The sequence below is a fragment of the Gymnoscopelus microlampas genome (genome assembly GCF_963454915.1).
Source record: "Gymnoscopelus microlampas genome assembly, chromosome: 1".
NCBI classification, from domain to species: Eukaryota; Metazoa; Chordata; class Actinopteri; order Myctophiformes; family Myctophidae; genus Gymnoscopelus; species Gymnoscopelus microlampas.
In genome coordinates this window covers 53,974,706-53,992,662 of record NC_139962.1, presented here as the reverse complement: position 1 = coordinate 53,992,662, position 17,957 = coordinate 53,974,706, and the positions used below count along the sequence as shown (strand labels likewise).

At 39.4% G+C, this 17,957-nt stretch overlaps 2 protein-coding genes across 2 annotated transcripts in view; both read right to left on the bottom strand.

Moving 5' to 3' along the window:
- The window catches only part of LOC311058433 (enhancer of mRNA-decapping protein 3-like), a 46,138-nt gene extending 38,076 nt beyond the window's left edge, over window positions 1–8,062 (bottom strand). Inside the window, exons 1-3 of the mRNA XM_084075881.1 lie at window positions 7,912–8,062; window positions 6,328–6,504; window positions 4,495–4,676 (exon numbers count right to left, since the gene is read on the bottom strand). Coding sequence (XP_083932007.1) covers window positions 4,495–4,676; window positions 6,328–6,494 — 349 coding nt within the window. The 5' untranslated portion in view covers window positions 6,495–6,504; window positions 7,912–8,062. The remainder of the gene's footprint in view (window positions 1–4,494; window positions 4,677–6,327; window positions 6,505–7,911) is intronic.
- Window positions 8,063–11,076: 3,014 nt separating this feature from the next.
- cyp1a (cytochrome P450, family 1, subfamily A) lies at window positions 11,077–16,340 on the bottom strand. Its single transcript, XM_084056474.1, has 7 exons — window positions 16,235–16,340; window positions 15,007–15,871; window positions 14,715–14,841; window positions 14,413–14,502; window positions 13,624–13,747; window positions 12,903–12,989; window positions 11,077–12,271 (listed from the first exon to the last, which is right to left on the bottom strand). Exons 2-7 carry the CDS (start codon window positions 15,844–15,846, stop codon window positions 11,974–11,976), a joined length of 1,566 nt encoding a protein of 521 aa, XP_083912600.1. The 5' UTR covers window positions 15,847–15,871; window positions 16,235–16,340; the 3' UTR covers window positions 11,077–11,973.
- Between the last annotated feature and the right edge of the window lie 1,617 nt (window positions 16,341–17,957).

The following is a 17,957-nucleotide window of genomic DNA, read 5'->3' as shown; positions in this document are numbered from 1 at the left end:
TGAGGGGGGGGGGGGAGGGGGGGGGTTTCCTGTGCTACGAAGAAGAGAGGGACGTAGGGAGCAGAGAGGGAGGGGGGGGGGGGGGGGGCAGGGCACTATTGCTCATAAGCCAGCCTTTACATAACCTCTTCTTCAGGAGCATAAACGGAGTGGTGTATGGTGGGCGTGTGTGGTGGGGTGGGGTGGGGGGGTGTTTATTGATCTTAGTCACACACATATTGTAAAGAGGAACTTTGGTACAAGCCTTTAGCACGCTATGGGAATATCAGGGAAGTCATAGCAAACAGTGGCTGGTTCCACGCTCAGGTTTGTTATCAGGAACTGGTGACACAAGGGAGGAATGCATGTTATGGCTGTTACTGGCCGTTAGCGTGCTATTTATTACTGGCCGCTGGCGTGCTATTTATTACCACTGAAGTGTTATTTGCGCAATCTTGGACTACTCCCCGTTAGGCCTGTCACAGTTATTACATAAATGCCTTATCGCAATTACTTTGCATAACTGTCATTATCTTATACACACATTTTCAAACATTTTCCAAAAAATGTGCAGATCTACAAGCTTGTAGATCAGGCATTTCCGCTTTGTTTGGAAAGTATACCATTATTATAAATGTGTTATTTTTATTCAAGTAATTTGTCATATCTGCCCTGTGCAATTTGCACCAAACAGAAATCACAATTGTATTCATATAGCCCTATGTTCCAATGTTCAATGCCAAAAACACAATTATTTGTGCGAAAATTAATCTTCAACTTAAATTTGTAATCGTGACTCCCTGTCCGTGTAAGCCTTTGCACACTCAGGAGGTACAGTAGAGAGGTAGCGCTTGGGAACCAGAGGGTTCCCAGTTAAATTCCCAGGCTCCCCCAGAGTTAGTGTCAAAGTGTCCTTGAGCAAGACACTGAACCCCTAATTGCCCCCGATGAGCAGGTTGGTGCCTTGCATGGTTTCCTCCGCCCTCTGTGTATGAATGTGTGTGTGAATGGGTGAATGTAATGCACAATCATCGTAAAGCGCCTTGTAAAAAGGCGCTATATAAATGCACCATTTACTAATCTATTTTTGAAACAAAAAATATTTTTTGTTTATCCAATTGCCAATTCATTGTTATATTATGTAATGGTGTGCATCTTTAACTGCCACATAAAATGAATGTACATTTCAATTGGTGAATTAAGCGGTTCTGATTCAACCAGATATAAATCCTAGGTACACAACTTTGTGACGTGAATTGAAATGTACAGTACATACACACAACAATAATATATACAGAGTATAAAGCTGACAATCTTTTGGGCAAAAAATAGGTTATTATCAGTTGGAATTCATGCAAGTGCTTCAAGCCATTCAGTCGTGTGGGCCTCTGCCCTCTCCATTGTTCACCCAACACGAGTGTGAAAGCAAGCAAACTATGCAGACTGGGTCGTGATCCGGAAGTTGTCCAAGCAGACTTCCCGATGTGATGCTTGCCAGTGGGCAGATTTTAACCTTTATCCCAGGGGTCTTCAACGTTTTCAGGCCAAGGACCACCGTAGCTGAGACCCCCTCTATATTGTATAAAATTGTGTTTCAGATTCAACCTTTTTTGTTTACTTGGACTGCTCTTTTTTCCCCTCTACACCTATACCTCTTTGCCAAAACATGGCTTTTAGATCTACTATTTTTGGGCTAAAATTCTCCTCAGAAAAGGAATGCTAAGGGTTCAAGTGGTTAAGGTAAAAAAAAAAATCATATCACACAAAGATTTGGCAGACCCCCTGTAGTAACTCTGAGGACCCCCTAGGGGTCCCGGACCCCCTGTTGAAGACCCCTGCTTTATCCCATTCAAACCGGGCGGGAACCCATCCATGTAAGCACGTTATCCATATTTTATACTTAAGTTTGGCTATACAAAAATAGCAGATATAAAAGCTCATAGCACAATGAACTTGTAGATCTGCTGTTTTTGAAAAATGTGCGAAAATATTTGAATACATATATTTTTTTTAAAGGGAACATTTTCGACTCAAATCTTTTCTTCCGGGTGTCCCTGGAACAAAATATTTTGAGATGGGGGGGGGGGGGGTCGGCCGCCAAATACATATAATTTTGGGTGGTCCTTGACATAAGTTTGAGCACCACTGATATAATTGCAACATACGTTTTTCAGAGAACTGTTAGGGTTTTGAGGACATGTGTAGAATCCCCCAGAAGCAAAGATTTGAGTTACAAATGTTCACTTTAAAAATATATATATATTTTCAAAGATTTGCACACATTCTCACGATTTTTCAAAAATAGCAGATCTACAAGCTCATAGTGCTTGCTATGAGCCTGTAGATCTGCTATTTTTTAATAGCCAAAGAAATCTAAAATGAAACAGATGCGTTTCCGGATTGAATGGGTTATTTAACCAGGCAAGCTGACTAAGAACATATACTGTTATTTAGAGCAACTACATGCAGAGGTAGTAGTTAAGACTGTCCGAAAACAACATGCTACTACAATTGCTGGCCTTGAATTTAATACCGTCAAAGCTTTCACTCTGATGTCTCCCCTATTACACCTCCCTCATCAGCTTTCCTACCGTCTGAAGGGAAGGGATAACTCCATCTACTTACAAACAGACAGGTATTTGTAGTAGGACAGGGTCAAATGGACAGAATCAAATATTAATATTTTTGACCAAATACCTCAATATCATTGCAGATCTACAAGATCGCAACGCATTGTGAGGTCATAGATTGGGCTAAATCTTTGAAAATGCGAGAAAAAAAATTAAGTTCCAAAATCTGACGATACCTAGTCTCATATCACAGTATGTAGCAATCTACATACAGTACATGAAAAGTGTCTTAAGTTTTTACCCTATAATTTAATTGAATATCAATATATTGCCCTGCCCAATTTGTAGAATGTGTATATACAGACAGTACATTATTATAACACAAACTAAATACGCAGAAAAACACAGACATAGCAGATTACATGACTGGAAAATATTCTGATATTATACTGCTAATACGCTGGTATTAGACTGCTGTCAAGGTAAGTAAGAGTAGACCTGACACAATTATATAAATCTATTCAATTATATCTGCCCTTAGAAAAAAACTAAAATGTTGAATGCACCATTATTTGTTTGAAAATTAACCGTCAAGTAAAAAGTCATGGTCGTAGAGAGACTACAATGTGATCTACAAATTAGGACACAGGTGCTCCATAACTTGTTGCTTTTACTGTAACCTACATGTGCCACAAAAGTGTTCCTGATATCATCTATATCAGATAGTGCGATTCCGAGAGTGATAACTGTTGCTCAGTGTGTGTGTGTGTGTGTGTGTGTGTGTGTGTGTGTGTGTGTGTGTGTGTGTGTGTGTGTGTGTGTGTGTGTGTGTGTGTGTGTGTGTGTGTGTGTGTGTGTGTGTGTGTGTGTGTGTGTGTGTGTGTGTGTGTGTGTGTGTGTGTGTGTGTGTCAGTGCATCTCTAGGTTCACAGTGGCATTTGCATAATGTGCAGGGACATGGGATGAGGAAGAGCGTTATATAATATGTGTGACAACTCTATAGCTTAGGTTACAGTACATTTCCTCTTGGAACATTATACCACAGAACAATATAAAATGTTTTTGCTTGGTCAACAGATGACAGCTGTTATGACCCTGACTGGGCAAATAGTCAACCTGTGCTGTAACACCTCCCACTATGCAATTTCACACTATAGTCTTCTGTGATAATTGGCATTGGCAAGTGCCAGTAGAGACTAGTATGACATAATACAGCAATTTCACTTCCCCCAAATTAAGCAGCAGGACTAGCTTTTTAATATGACACCTGGTGAGCTTGTAGATTGGCTATTTGCCATTTTTGACACCGTCATACGATGGAAGTATAAAATGGGGCATTCATTTATGAATAAACAGATGAAATATTGAGTTACAGGTTCTGCCCGACAGCAACGATATCCAATGCCACAAAAAGACCTACACCATATACATTTGTTATTTCTTAAGCTTTTATATCCCTGAGGGATTCAACAGTTAATAAGTACTGATATGACACATATCTGTTAGAAGTGAACATAAACAATGTTTTACTGCTTAGCAGTACTGATACAGTATGAGTTGGTAGGTACAAAAGTTAACAAAGCACGCACATCGGAACGATAAAATCCCAGGTGCTACACAGAAGAACAACAAACTGTCCACACACTGGATTATGCTCCCATAGTGAGTTTTACAGAACAAATAAAAAAGGTTTGTCCGACTCTGAGGAAGAGCCAAGATGCTTAAAACATCACGCAACTTGGTAATTCATTCAAACTGACTATGGGAGCACAATACACTGATCCCAGTGTTCTGACTCGTGTTTTTCTATTATGAGGTAGGCTACCCAAGCAAAAATAACCAAATTATGACATTCAGCCACAGTTAGGGTACCGAATAAAAAAAAATATCATTCGGATAAGCACCGTTCTCATATCCCTGCTCCACAAGTTGCCCATCCACTCACCTTTACGTTGGCTGGCAACTGGAGCACTGGGAGCGTTGTTGGCCGAGTGACTGGTCCTATTGCTCTGGCCAGCAGGTGCGGGGTATGTGGGGCCAGGTTCTGTTGTAGCTGGCTGGGAGACATCATTGGTCCTGTTGGCACTACTCTCGTCTAGGAACTTTAGCTCCTTAATGTCCATGGCACTGCATAAAGACACATAACACGCTGATTTAACCCGCTTTCCAAAATAAGATATTAGACTGAAGAAGAAAAAAAAAAAAGAAAAACACGCAATATATATCTAGGCTTTTTTTTTTCTTACAATCTTTTCAGGAATTTAAATATATCAAGCTTGCAAATCGTGCAACTACGCGTTGTGAGAGTAAATCATTATTTTAGCTATTTTTAAAAAAAAAGGTTAAGCGGTTACAATGTTGCATGATTACAGAGTGATGTCACGTGTTATAGCTCGAGCTCAAACAAGCTCAATTTTTGGAAATGTTTGAAAATATATGAACATTTTTCAACACGGAAATGATTATGACGATTATGCAAAAAACTATTGTGATTAGGTGATTATGTAATAAGTATGCCTATCAGTGACTAAGTGATACTGTCTGGAACAACAGAGACCGGTATTGAACTGAAGTGCTCTTGCTCAGCTCCATAAATTGAGTCAATACTGATATTGTACAAAGAAAGTCGAGGGTTGTACTGCTCCTTTTTTTCTTTTCATTCCCCTGCCCATATCTTATCCAACATAATGTTCATATTTACTGGCGATAGATGGTACGTGATTATGCTTATATTAACACATGTATATATTTTGGGGCAGGGGTCTTCAATGTTTTCAGGCCAAGGAGGACACCTTAGCTGAGAGAAAGATGAAGCAGGGACCCCCACTACATATTGCATATAATTATGTTGCAGATGAAACTTTATCATTGATTTCATAGATAGCTTCATAGACTTGTTTGATGGCACCATAATCAGTGTTTTAATCATGGTTTTTGTTCATGTGTAAACTTGACCTTTGGCTCTGTACTTGGTCTGCTCATTTCCCCCTCAACACCAAATCTCTATGGCAAAAATAGCAGATCTACAAGCTCACAATGCGCCACAGGGGGACTCGTTGTGAGCTTGTAGATCTGCTATTTAGGGCAAATGTTGGGCAGATGTTTCACCCATAATAGGGATGCTAGGGTTGGCTAGTGGCTATGTAAAAAAAAAAAGGAAAACAAGTTTGCCAAGATTTGGCAGCCCCCTTGTAGTAACTTTGAGGACCCCCTGTTGAAGACCCATTTGGGGGCATTCTTGAGCCTTTATTTGATCGTTACAGTTGAGAGACGGTAAACGCAGAAAGTGTAGGAGTGTGACAAGCAGCAAATGGTCTGGAGAGTCACTGGGTAGGGCATTTTACAATAACCATCCATTATGTATGTGCCCTAACGATTTGTCAATCGGGTCACTCCATACTTATATTTATTTATAGAATATACTATACATTATGTCAGTGGTTCTCAACCTTTTCAGGCTGCGACCCCCCAAAAGAATCATATTGGAGTTGAGGCATACCATTTTGTTTGACTTGGTTTCACAGATAAATATTGTGAAAATAGCTGATCAACATACTCACAATGTAGATCAGCTATTTTCAAAAATGTTGCCTCTAGTATAGTTTGTTGATTACTTTTGACGCATAAATGCTCTTATTTTTATTTTCTTATACCTCTACTGCCGTTTTATACTTAGGCTGCTACGACGGCTGCTACGACACCTGAATTTACCCACTGGGGTGGGGTGGGTGTCTATATCTATATCTGATCTTGAATAGTAGTTATTATAGGCCCTTACCTGAAGGTGATCTCAGGTACGGCACACTTCACCCCATTGTGGTACGCCTCCCTCAGAGAGATGGTCTGTTTGGACTGGTCCACGCTGGACACTGCTCCCTGGTAAACTCCCAGGGTTGGCCCGCAGTATATAGACACCACACTACCCAGCCAGTCTGCTGAGGCCATTCTCTTCACACTACACCATGAACACACACAAACACACACACACACACACACACACACACACACACACACACACACACAAGATGTTAATACATATGTGCCATAAGATAGGACATTGGTTCTCAAAGTGGGGTACGGGGACCCCCAGAGGTAATTGAGGCGGTTCCAGGGGGTCCCCAGCTAAATGATGGATAGGAACCAAATGGACCCTTATGGTTCTGTAACTCTGAGAGTGTACAAATGGAACCCATTTGTACACTCTGAGTTAAATTAACATTGATTTTATATAATATAGATTCGGGTCCCAGAGGTATAAATGCCATTAAATGGGGGTCCGTAGCCTAATGCATGTCAAACTGGGGGTCCTTGACATTAAAATGGTTGAGAATCACTGCTAGAAAGCCGTATAAACCTTCTCTTATTGGGGTCCCTGGCTAATCTTTTCAAATGGGGGTCCACGGGCTAATAAGTGTCAATTTCCTTGACATGAAAAAGTTTGAGAACCACTGGGATAGGATATAACAATGCTATCAGAATCCTGCTGAGGCTTGAGGTGGACACGTGCCAGCCAATTGTTTCTAAACAGTGGTGTTCCCACTCTAGATGCTGTTCTCAGGAATCTGATGTACAGTTTTATGATGAGGTTGAAGGGCGGACAATATTGTTTTATTTATTATAATGGCTTTCACCATGCCTAAGAAGAGCAGCACTGGGTATTCTTGTTTTTGGAGACATTGGAGAGGGTATCTGTATGGTTTTTAGATGTACCTCTTTTTGTTTATGTTTTTTTGTAACTAAGTACATTTACTCAAGTACTGTACTTAAGTACAATTTTGGTAGTTTTACTTTATTGGAGTATTTTCAGTTTTCAGTGCTTTTACTTCTACTCCACTACATCTCAGAGGCAAATATTGTACTTTTTACTCCACTACAGTTATTTGAAAACTTTAGTTACTAGTTACTTTGTAGAATTTGATTACTATTACAAACCATACAGTAACCACGTCTTCAGCCCTATATATATATATATATATATATATATATATATATATATATATATATACACACATTTCAGCCATTTGAAAATAGCAGATCTACAAGCTCACTTTTTCCACCACTGCTGCGACCTGTCTGTCAGTGTCAGATCTGTGTGAATGGTCTATTGTTGACAGTCTATTGTCATGATGTAACGCAAAAGCTTCGTTAGAAACGTAGCTCTATCTCCAGTTTAGAACATTTTCTGTTAAAGATACACAGTCACACAAAACGTTAATTCTCAGCATCTCTGATAAAACAGTATAATAACAATAATAAGAACAACAGCCACCTTTATAATAATAAACATGAGTTAACATACAGCTAACATTAGCTTAGCTAGCATGATTTCCTCTATTATTATTATGCACTGCGTTGTACTGACCTGTTGGCAGAGCAGTTTAACTGTTTGTTTCAAGATGAAAAGAGAGACGGAACAAGCCGAAGCAGACTAAACACCAACAGCAGTCACCCAGATAATAATGAGGAAAAACAAATCCTAAAAAACAATCTGCTTCCAATTTAGCCTCTGATGAGCTCTGTCTGGGATTATTGTTGTTTTCCGGGTTTTAAACGTCACTTCCGGTGAGCGGTGACTCACGTGGGTTTGTTTGTCTGTAGTGATCATCAGGGCCCAGTTGCACCACCTCACACTAAGTTCAAACTTAGCCTAGTTATAGCTTAAATGGCTTTAAAAAAAAGACATTTAACCCATTTATCCGGGAAAGTATCTGTGTCATTTTTAGATTTATTTGGCTATTCAAAAATAACAGATATACAAGCTCATGTTTTGTTTTGTATGTGAAAATTGGTGCAAATCTTTAAATATATGTATATATATATTTTTTAAATATATATTCAAAGATTTGCACTCATTTTCACGATTTAAAAAAAATAGCCAAAGAAATCTAAAATGACAGAGACACTTTCAATGCTGCAAGTTGCAGTTTTGATATTTTACTTAAGTACAACAATGTGCAACATAGAAAAATAGAAAAGTAAAAGTCCGGAATTCAAAACTGACATGAGTAGAAGTACAAATGTATTGGTGTCAAAATGTACTTTTGTTGTTCTTGTACTTTAGTTGAGTTTTTCTTTTTTATTATATTTTATGGTTTCAAATGTGTTTTTTATTTGAGCAAATTACATGACAGTAGCCAACAAATATAGCCTACAACACTATACATGTAAATATGTGCCTGCAAGATTTTGTGCTTTCTTGCACACTAAAACAAAAACAAATCATATGAGAAATACAATTTTTATAAAATACAAAACATACAACTCATGGCCCCGATATCTATCACTTGGAGAATAAATGAATGATACAATATGAACTTGTCTCTTCATTCTCCCCTTTACAAATGTCTCTGAGAGTCGTCGTCCCCCCCTTCCCAGCTTACCATACTCTACCGCCAGTGTGACACCTATCCAACCAAGTGTTACTTAAAAGCCCCATTCAGATATGCGAGGACCACGGTGATATGAGACCATACTTTATCAAAATATGAGAGTTTGTCCCCAAGAAGAAGAATCGTTTCAAGATGTAATGTGTTTATAAGGTCACTGTCACTGAGACACATTTTTGTGGTTGGTCATGTAGCCTATCTTTTTTCTTCCAATGCGTAAGAAGCAACTTCCTTGCAATATATGATGAGACCGTAAGATACTGTAGTAAACACTGCTGGGGTTTAGTTAACTGTATAATATCATCAGAAATGTCCAAACTGTTTTAGTTTCCAAAGGGACGATTCCTTATTTCAAGGGATGGTTACCCATTATAAAGTTCTTAAATCCCTCAATTATCAGATAAAGATGAACTCTCACAGAAACTCCATCACAGTATTTGAAGCCCATATCAAAATATTCACAACATTCATACCCATATAGGATATAAGGGGCCTAGTGTGTGTATCCAAAACAGTTATCTTGATACTGTCTTTTGTCAGTGTCTCCTCCTCTTGGCAATTGATACTTGTTCAATAATTCCCTAAAAAGGAAGGGAAGAGATGGGATGAGAGCAAGTTGTAAAGAGAGACTGGCAACAGGGTATTTGGGATCAAAATGTCTGACTGGAACTTTTGTGTTCACTGATCCTCTGTTTTTAATTATGTGTGTTTTTTTTACCAACATTACGCATTAATTGTCACAGGGACATTTTAATGTGTATATCAGGGGTCTTCAACAGGGGGTCTGCGACCCATAGGGGTCCTTGGAGATACTCCAGGGGGGCCGCCAAATCTTCATGTGATAGGGATTTTTTTTTAAAATGTTTTTACATTAACCACTTGAACCGTCACATCCCTATATTATGTGCAGAACATTAGCCAAAAATAGCCGATCTACAAGCTCTGATCTACAAGATCTGAAACACGTCGTGTCAGATTGGCTAAGAGGCTTGGTGTAGATGGAAAAAATAGCATTTTCAGTTTCAATGTTTTTTATTTGAGCAAATTACATGACAGTAGTCAAAAATATATAACAGTATACATGAAAGTATACCTGCAACAGTTTTTGAATGTCTGAAAACACACATGAACATGAATCCAATATATAGTGGGGGTCCCTGCTTCATCTCTCTCTCATCAGCTAAGGGGTCCTTGGCCTGAAAAACATTGAAGACCCCTGCTATATAATATATCATTATTGGTGTTGCATGGGATGAAACCCCTCACCGGGTATATTACACAGATCTGGGGTGTTTTTTTAAGCACACAATTGCCACATGGATAATTTGCATTTCTTATAGAGGTGCCATTGGTCTGATAGGTATTACTTTACAGCATAACTAGGGGCAAGATGAAGATTTGACACATGTCAACTTTTCAAATAACCTGAAACACATTGTTAATCCAACCTTTTAGGCTTTTGACGTCACGGTCACATTGTCTGAGTTCAGCAGCTTCAATAGTGATGTCCCCTCCGAACTTCTCAAATATTTTCAATTCAATAAAAGTTTGGATCATTATTTTATAAAAAAATCTAAGATTATAGAAAAAGTCCCAAAACAGAAAACATGTGTATCCAACAAAAAGAAAAAAAGTCTTCTTTTCCACTCATATTAAACATCTCACAACCCCTCAGAATTATTTGGTGACACTTTGGAAGGACCTGGCCCCTGGATTTGGAACCGCTGCACGTTTAACCTTTGGACTGTGGGCGGTTAACCGCGGATAACCGTCTATGACGTCATATCATTAAACAAGGTTGCTGCAGTCCTATGTGTTGGCAGTTCAAATAGGTCCTAAACATGTATTTAAAAATACATTAGGTCTATATGTCATTCTGTAAGGTTGTTTTATTCTCTTAAAATGTTTTTTCTTTTTCTTTATTAGGTATTGTACACAATATTGTACAGTATGAGGTACAATTATAGATTATATTTAAGTGGTTTGTTTGGTTAATTTCGGGTATTCATTCCTAAATTAAATTCCAGTTTAAACGGTTAACCGTTTAACTGTCCCATCCCTAATGTGTGCGTGTGTGCATGAAATAAATATTGTACCAGGAACGTCTGATGTAAGACAACAGAAACAGCAGGAAATGTGTCACACTTCTTTTATTCCTGTGAATGACTAAATGAAGCACTGTACACAAGTCCTTCATTGCATGTTACAAAATCAATGACAATGTCAATTATATATATATATATAAAATTTAAAAAACTTCACTGCTATGTTCAGTAAATCTCTTTTGGTATTCTTACAAATCATACAGCTGCACGCGTGCATGGTAAAACCATATCATCACAAATATATACACATTTTAGGAACATAAAAAATGACTTTACAAAATGCAAATACACAAAAAGTCACATTTTGGGATACAAACATAGCTTCAGTGTCTTACATAATACAGTGAAATAAAATATAGTTAGCTTAGAAGTGGAATAAGTATCCAGTATCACCTGAATGACAGCTTTAGGCACATTTCATTTTACTTTAGTTTCTTTTTTTTTAAATACAAAAACACAAATGTCAAATTTGCCTGGAACAAACATGCCTGTTATGTGCAGATCATATGACATCCCCGACACGGAGCCAACAGCAAGGCTCCGCCGTCCGGGTACTAAGTGTTTTATAACTGCTACTGAGTGGTGTTGAGCCAAGAGGATGTGTTACATGAGCTGGGACTTAATACTGAGTGGAAGCATTTAACTAGTGGACAGGAAAGCTAATCTGTGTCTAGCCTCTGCTGGTAGAAACACCAGCTATACCCGTAGGAACTGAAAAATGGAAAGCTCTCAAGTGAACTTCTCAACATGATTCTCATGTCTGCCATTCCTAAACATGCCCCTTCCATGCAATAGCCTCAGTGCCACGGCGGCTTTATAAATAAACGCCTCCGTCTGTGAAGGAAGCGTCGTCCCCGGCTTTTTAATCACAACTGGACTCATATCATTAGAGTCGACATAAACCACCTACAAACATAGTGTGGAACAATAGTCTCATTCCTCATTCCTTGCTCGTAGGGTGGCTCTCAGGTGGCAGCGTTTGTGTTTCATAGTGAGACCGTACTCGGGAGTCATGTCCAGCGGTTGTCCAGGCATATTGTAGAAGCTGATTCTCTGGACGAGTATGGCCAAGAAGAGGTAGCATTCATTCCGTGCGATCATCTCGCCGATGCAGCGCCGCTTACCCATGCCGAACACCATCACCTTCTCGCCCTCCATCTTGTTGAGTTCTGTGCCGTCGGCGCTCAGGAAGCGGTCTGGATTGAAAGAGGATGGGTCTTTCCACAGCTCACTGTGAAGAATGAGATAACTACAGTAAGCTTGAGAAATGAGAGAGTCACAGACATGAGACTGTCATGATACATCAAGGTTTCTCAACCGGTGGGGTCGACACTCAGCATTGGATCATGAGATCATGACAAGCAAATAACAGCTTTAAAAGAGGCATTGTTGTGTAATTATGTGTCATTGTGTTATTAAATGACAATCATGTTGTCAAGACTTAAGGTGTGTTCAGACCAGACATGACCATGTTATTATTCAATATTAAGTCAATGTAAATATCCTATATAAATGAAGTGACATCGAGTGACATACTGCATCTATGCTCCAAGCAGCATGAACAGAGCTATATGCATGCAAGTTGAAACATTTTCAATTCAATGGATGTCACTATATTTCACCAAAGTGAAAACAGTGACATCCAGTGCAGGAAAGTTGGAGAAGTACTATGTTGTTCTTGTGTGTGAATTTCCTGAGCTACATACAACAAATTCACGAAATGTCACTTGTATAGGTTCAGCACTTTTTTTTTAAATCATGTCCAGTCTGAATGTACCTTCTGTGTTTAACACAGAATTTGGATCCACTACAAAACAAGCTCACGGTTCTGAGAAGCTGAGAAGCTTCTTCATCATACTTACGGGTCATGGTTGATCTGCCACTGATTGATGAAGACACAGGTATCTTTGGGGATGAAATAGCCATTGAGGGATGTATCTTTAGTGGTGCTAAAAATACAAGAAAGAGCATTTGCTGTCATATGTCATATTTTCCGTCTGGTACTTGCAATGGTTTGTTATGCTTGTGTGTGCTTGTATGTTTTCTGTAAAGCTGAAGGGGTTGAGCATAGCACTAACTAATTGATTTCCAATTCCCATTAAGGCCACCCATCCTAATAACAAATTGCAGCTTTTATACTTCAGGGGTGGGCAACCTTTTCGGGCACATGGCGTGATCACATAGTGCCAGACAGTGAAAACCACCTTTTACAATTAGCAGCTTTTTATAGGCTGCTAATTAGAATAATTCAAGCATAGAATAAGTCAATAATTTAACCACACATACCCTGGTGGCCCTACTGTCATTTAGATCTACATTTTCTAAATGTTTCAAAAATAGCTGAAACAGCAGAACTACAAGTGCTCAATGCGCCACAATGCAATGCATTGTGAGCTTGTAGACTGGCTATTTCCGTTGTTTGTACTACAATGAAGTACAGTATATAGGGCTTAAGTGGTTAATAATATCCACACAATAAACCTAAAAAAGAATGAGTCAATCATAATATAAAAAGTTAAGATAACTTCTGACTGATCTGGGGAGTATAATATCTGTATACAATGGTTAATAATAAACACTTACCAGTGTGGGATGGTGAAAGGCAGGAAGGAAGAGTGACGGAAGGTTTCAAGCAAAAATGCATCCAGGAGAGGCAGGCCTGATCTGTCAGAAATACGAGGAGTGCGATCCAATCCCACTTTATCCTCTGTTGAGAAACAATGAGATGACAGTGATTATCAGGCAGGGTGGGAAATGCATGATGATAATTCACCTTACAACCTGGAAGTACAGACAGGCGGGATGTTACTTTGGTGAAGTGAGGGAGAATAACTCTGGCAATGAATTAGAAGCATGGTAAACTTAAGACAGTCTATTCAAGAATGTAAATTACCTTGGTTTTAGTAATCATTATATTTGCATGTTGAAGAATAACAGATTGTAACCTTATATGTATAATCACATTATTACAAGCCAACAGTGAGTGTGAGCTGCATGTTGAGAATTCATCTTTTTGCCATTTAGGATTAATATAAATAGTCAATGTATACTGTATAAGTTATTAGGACAGTATTGTACTTCAGTTGAGCTCTATTTATACAGTGCATTCTACATGAATGTTTACCAAATGCCACAGATACAGTACATCTGAGTAGAACAGCTTTCATGTCAGAAATGCATGCAGTTTATCATGGTTAACACATGCCACAATCTTCAGTCCATCTTAGTCCACAATGGAGGGGTTGAGAAACCCCTCCATTGTGGACTAAGATGTCCACAGATGTCCACAATTATATGCAACAGTTTGGTTGCATATAATATATCATCAATCCTATTGATGTCTCTTTCAGCCTTGAGTAAAATAACACTTACTCAGTTCTTGGTAAAGCCTTTCTTGGATCTCTGGATAAGCCACCAGGTACATTACAGACCAAGACAATGCAGTACTGATTGTGTCAAAACCTGTGAAAGAAACAGAACCTCTATGATTTTCAATTCAATTCAATTCAATTTTATTAAAGTGTCAAATCACAACAAGTTGTCTCAAGACACTTTACATGTAGAGCAGAGACCCAACAGGGTCTCTGCTCTACATGATGCCACCTTATCTTTTTTCTTTCCTTTTTGTCATTTTTGTACATGATCATTCACAAGTGTGGAGGAACTGAACTTACCAGCTCCGAACAAGTCATTGACAATGCCGACAATCTTCTCATCAGACATCTGGATATTGGAGTTTTCATCCAACTTCCTGTCCTCACAGTGATCAATGAGGGAATCTGTGATGTCACGAATATTGTCCTAAAAACAGACAATTGGACAGTTCTGTCAGCAAAGCTTAGTAAGGAGATAATGTATGTTACAGAGACAGTTTTGTCAGCCATGTCTTACAGCACTATTCTTTGATGTAGAATATAGTTTAATGGAATCACAGGGATTTTAGTAGGGATTTAGAGTGCCATGTACCTTATCATGAGTAGCATAGTGCTCACTGACGATCTTCTGCACAAAGTTGGTGAAACGGTCATTGAGGTCTACAAAATTCTTCATGGTACTGCTGGGGAGGAAGCGCAGAATGGGCATAAAGTCCGCAGGATTACCACTGCCGACCACCCGACCAAAGTCATCGCTCATGTTGACCAAGCTGAGCAGCTCCTGGTCATCGTGGTCGTAGCGCCGACCGAAGCACATTCCACAGATGACGTTGGCAACGGCCATCACGATGTGACGGAAGGGGTCAAAGCTGCCGTCCGTGTTCATGGCTTTGTGCAGCTGCTTGATGAGGTAGTCTCCCTCTTTGCAGACGTGCTCCTCCAGCATGCAGGAGTACTCCGGGGTCGTGCCCTCGAGGCTGGAGAAGGAACGCAGGGCACTCATGGCCAGCTTGCGGCGGGCACGCCACACACCGGCCTGGTCGGTGCTGAACGCCATACTCTTCCCGTCGTTGATGAACTGGAAGCTGTACAGGTCTGGTCTGCCGGCAAAGTCGTCCCCTTGTTTGATGAGAGCTTGCCGCACCGTCTCGTTCCCGCTCAGGACCACCACTGGACGCATGCCAATTTGTATCTGGAAGACGGGGCCGAAGCGCTTGCTCATGGCGGTGAGGCTGAGGTAGGGTTTGCTGCCCACCTCCAGCACGTTTCCGATGATGGGCAGGGGTTTGGGTCCTGGGAGCCGACGGAGCCCCTCGGGGATCTCCGTGTGGAAGCACTTGAGCATCAGGTAAACCAGACAAACAGTTGCCGTTGCCACCAAGCTCTCATACACAGACACTGCACCGATGAAGGGCAGGATCATGAGTGCCATGATGATAATTCACCTTCAATACAACCTGGAAGTACAGACAGGCGGGATGTTACTTTGGTGAAGTGAGGGAGAATAACTCTGGCAATGAATTAGAAGCATTGTAAACTTAAGACAGTCTATTCAAGAATGTAAATTACCTTGGTTTTAGTAATCATTATATTTGCATGTTGAAGAATAACAGATTGTAACCTTATACAATTAGTATGCAAACCATTGTAGTTTACATCTAAGTACATCACAGAAAGACATACAAATAAAACACTGATAAAATATGATGAGCTTTTAAAAAAAAAACATCCAATTGCAAGAAGTAACCTCTTATGATACTATTTTCAACATCATTTCCAAACACCATGCTTCAGCAATGATTTGCACCAAGTATGCCTACCTTGTAGTGGAAGAGAGAAAAATGAGTAATCCTTTCAGATGAACAGAGGTATGCCAAGTTATAACACTATTATCTAGGTATTGTATTGTCCCAGTTGACTCTCTATCTGTCTCCAGCACAGAGAATGGGCACTTCTTTATATACAGCCTTCCTTGGTTTCATTGGTTGTTGTCTGTGACGTAACTCACTCTCTCTCTCTTTCTCTCTCTCTCTCTCTCTCTCTCTCTCTCTCTCTCTCTCTCTCTCTCTCTCTCTCTCTCTCTCTCTCTCTCTCTCTCTCTCTCATACACACGCAGTGACAGACAGTGTCACGCACACATGCACGCACGCACCCTCTGCGGTAGTTGAAAGAAAGAGGTGCCAATAAAAAAAAATCAAAGGGAAGACATACAATTTACCACTGAAGGGAAGGAGGAGTGACATTAACCTGTTTGAACGAATGATAAAGTTAAATTGTAAAAAGACCTGGGACTAAAATAACAAATAAAATACAAAATACCAAGGCTGTTGCCAAATTGCATTTTATGATTTAGTAGGCTATAACTTTAAGACATTACATTTCAATTGACTTGAAGTGCTATTATGACCATCACTTCTTCATGCTAAAACATGACAGTTTGATGGTCCCCTGGCCCGCCATCTCCTTAATAAAAAGAATAAGTCCCAAGTTCTTGATGTTTATTAGAATAGTTATGGCTATTTGGGGTTTGTGTGTGTATATAAAAAAAAGTTTAAAAATGGACCGCAGGTGGGTGTCTATGATTTATAGCTACACAAGAACATGTGTTGATAAGCCTAATCAATGGAATGATTCATTATACCCTTGGCTATATTACAGCCTATAGAGACTTTTTCTTTTTTTTTTACTTAGGCCTATTGAAGTTAATCACCATATTTTGTAAAATATAAAATAAAACGAGTCGTTAGATGCACCTGGCTGCCTTAGATATTCCATTTATTATTGAAGTAGGCTTATACAAAAAATAATTTGTATTCTCTTATATCTTCATTAAGTTATATACTTTTTTTTATTGATACGTTTTCTTCATGAAGTTTTAAGTAGGCCTACAGCACATGCATAATATATAAATAATAATCAAGTTTTCAATCAATCAATCAATCAATCAATCAATGTGTTATAAATGCCACAGTCGACTCAGAATGATTGTTGTCCAGGGCACAATCTATCATCAAATTATTAGGATTTTTAAACTTGTATGTTATCTTGTCGGATTCTAAGGGACGTGTATTTCAATGATGTCGTTCTCAAAGTCAAGAAAACCACATGTTCATTAATTGATTCATCGCCCTCTCATGGTCTATTAATCAACAGTGTTTAAATGCAGACCGTTTGCCATGTTTTATTTAGATCTATGCGATGATGATGACGGTTTGAATTAGACCAGAGGAGTTTACTTAACAAGCGCAGTCAGATCTAAAGTCCCGATAAACATGGTCGAATGCCATGGCGTGCTATTGTACCTGTTGACTCTTCAAGTTGGGTTAAAGATTGACCACGTTGCGTGAGAGCGAAGTGATCGAGACCTCGCCTCCCTCATGATGCAGCTCTTTGAAGAAGATGGAGGAGGGGAGAGGCGGGGGGGGGGGGTCCAGGGCAGATGAGTTCATTACCTTGGCTTTTGGGGGGACCGTTCGTTATGCGTGCTATGCTTTCAGTGGTGGAAAAAATACTCACATGTTTTATTTAAGTAAAAGTATCAAT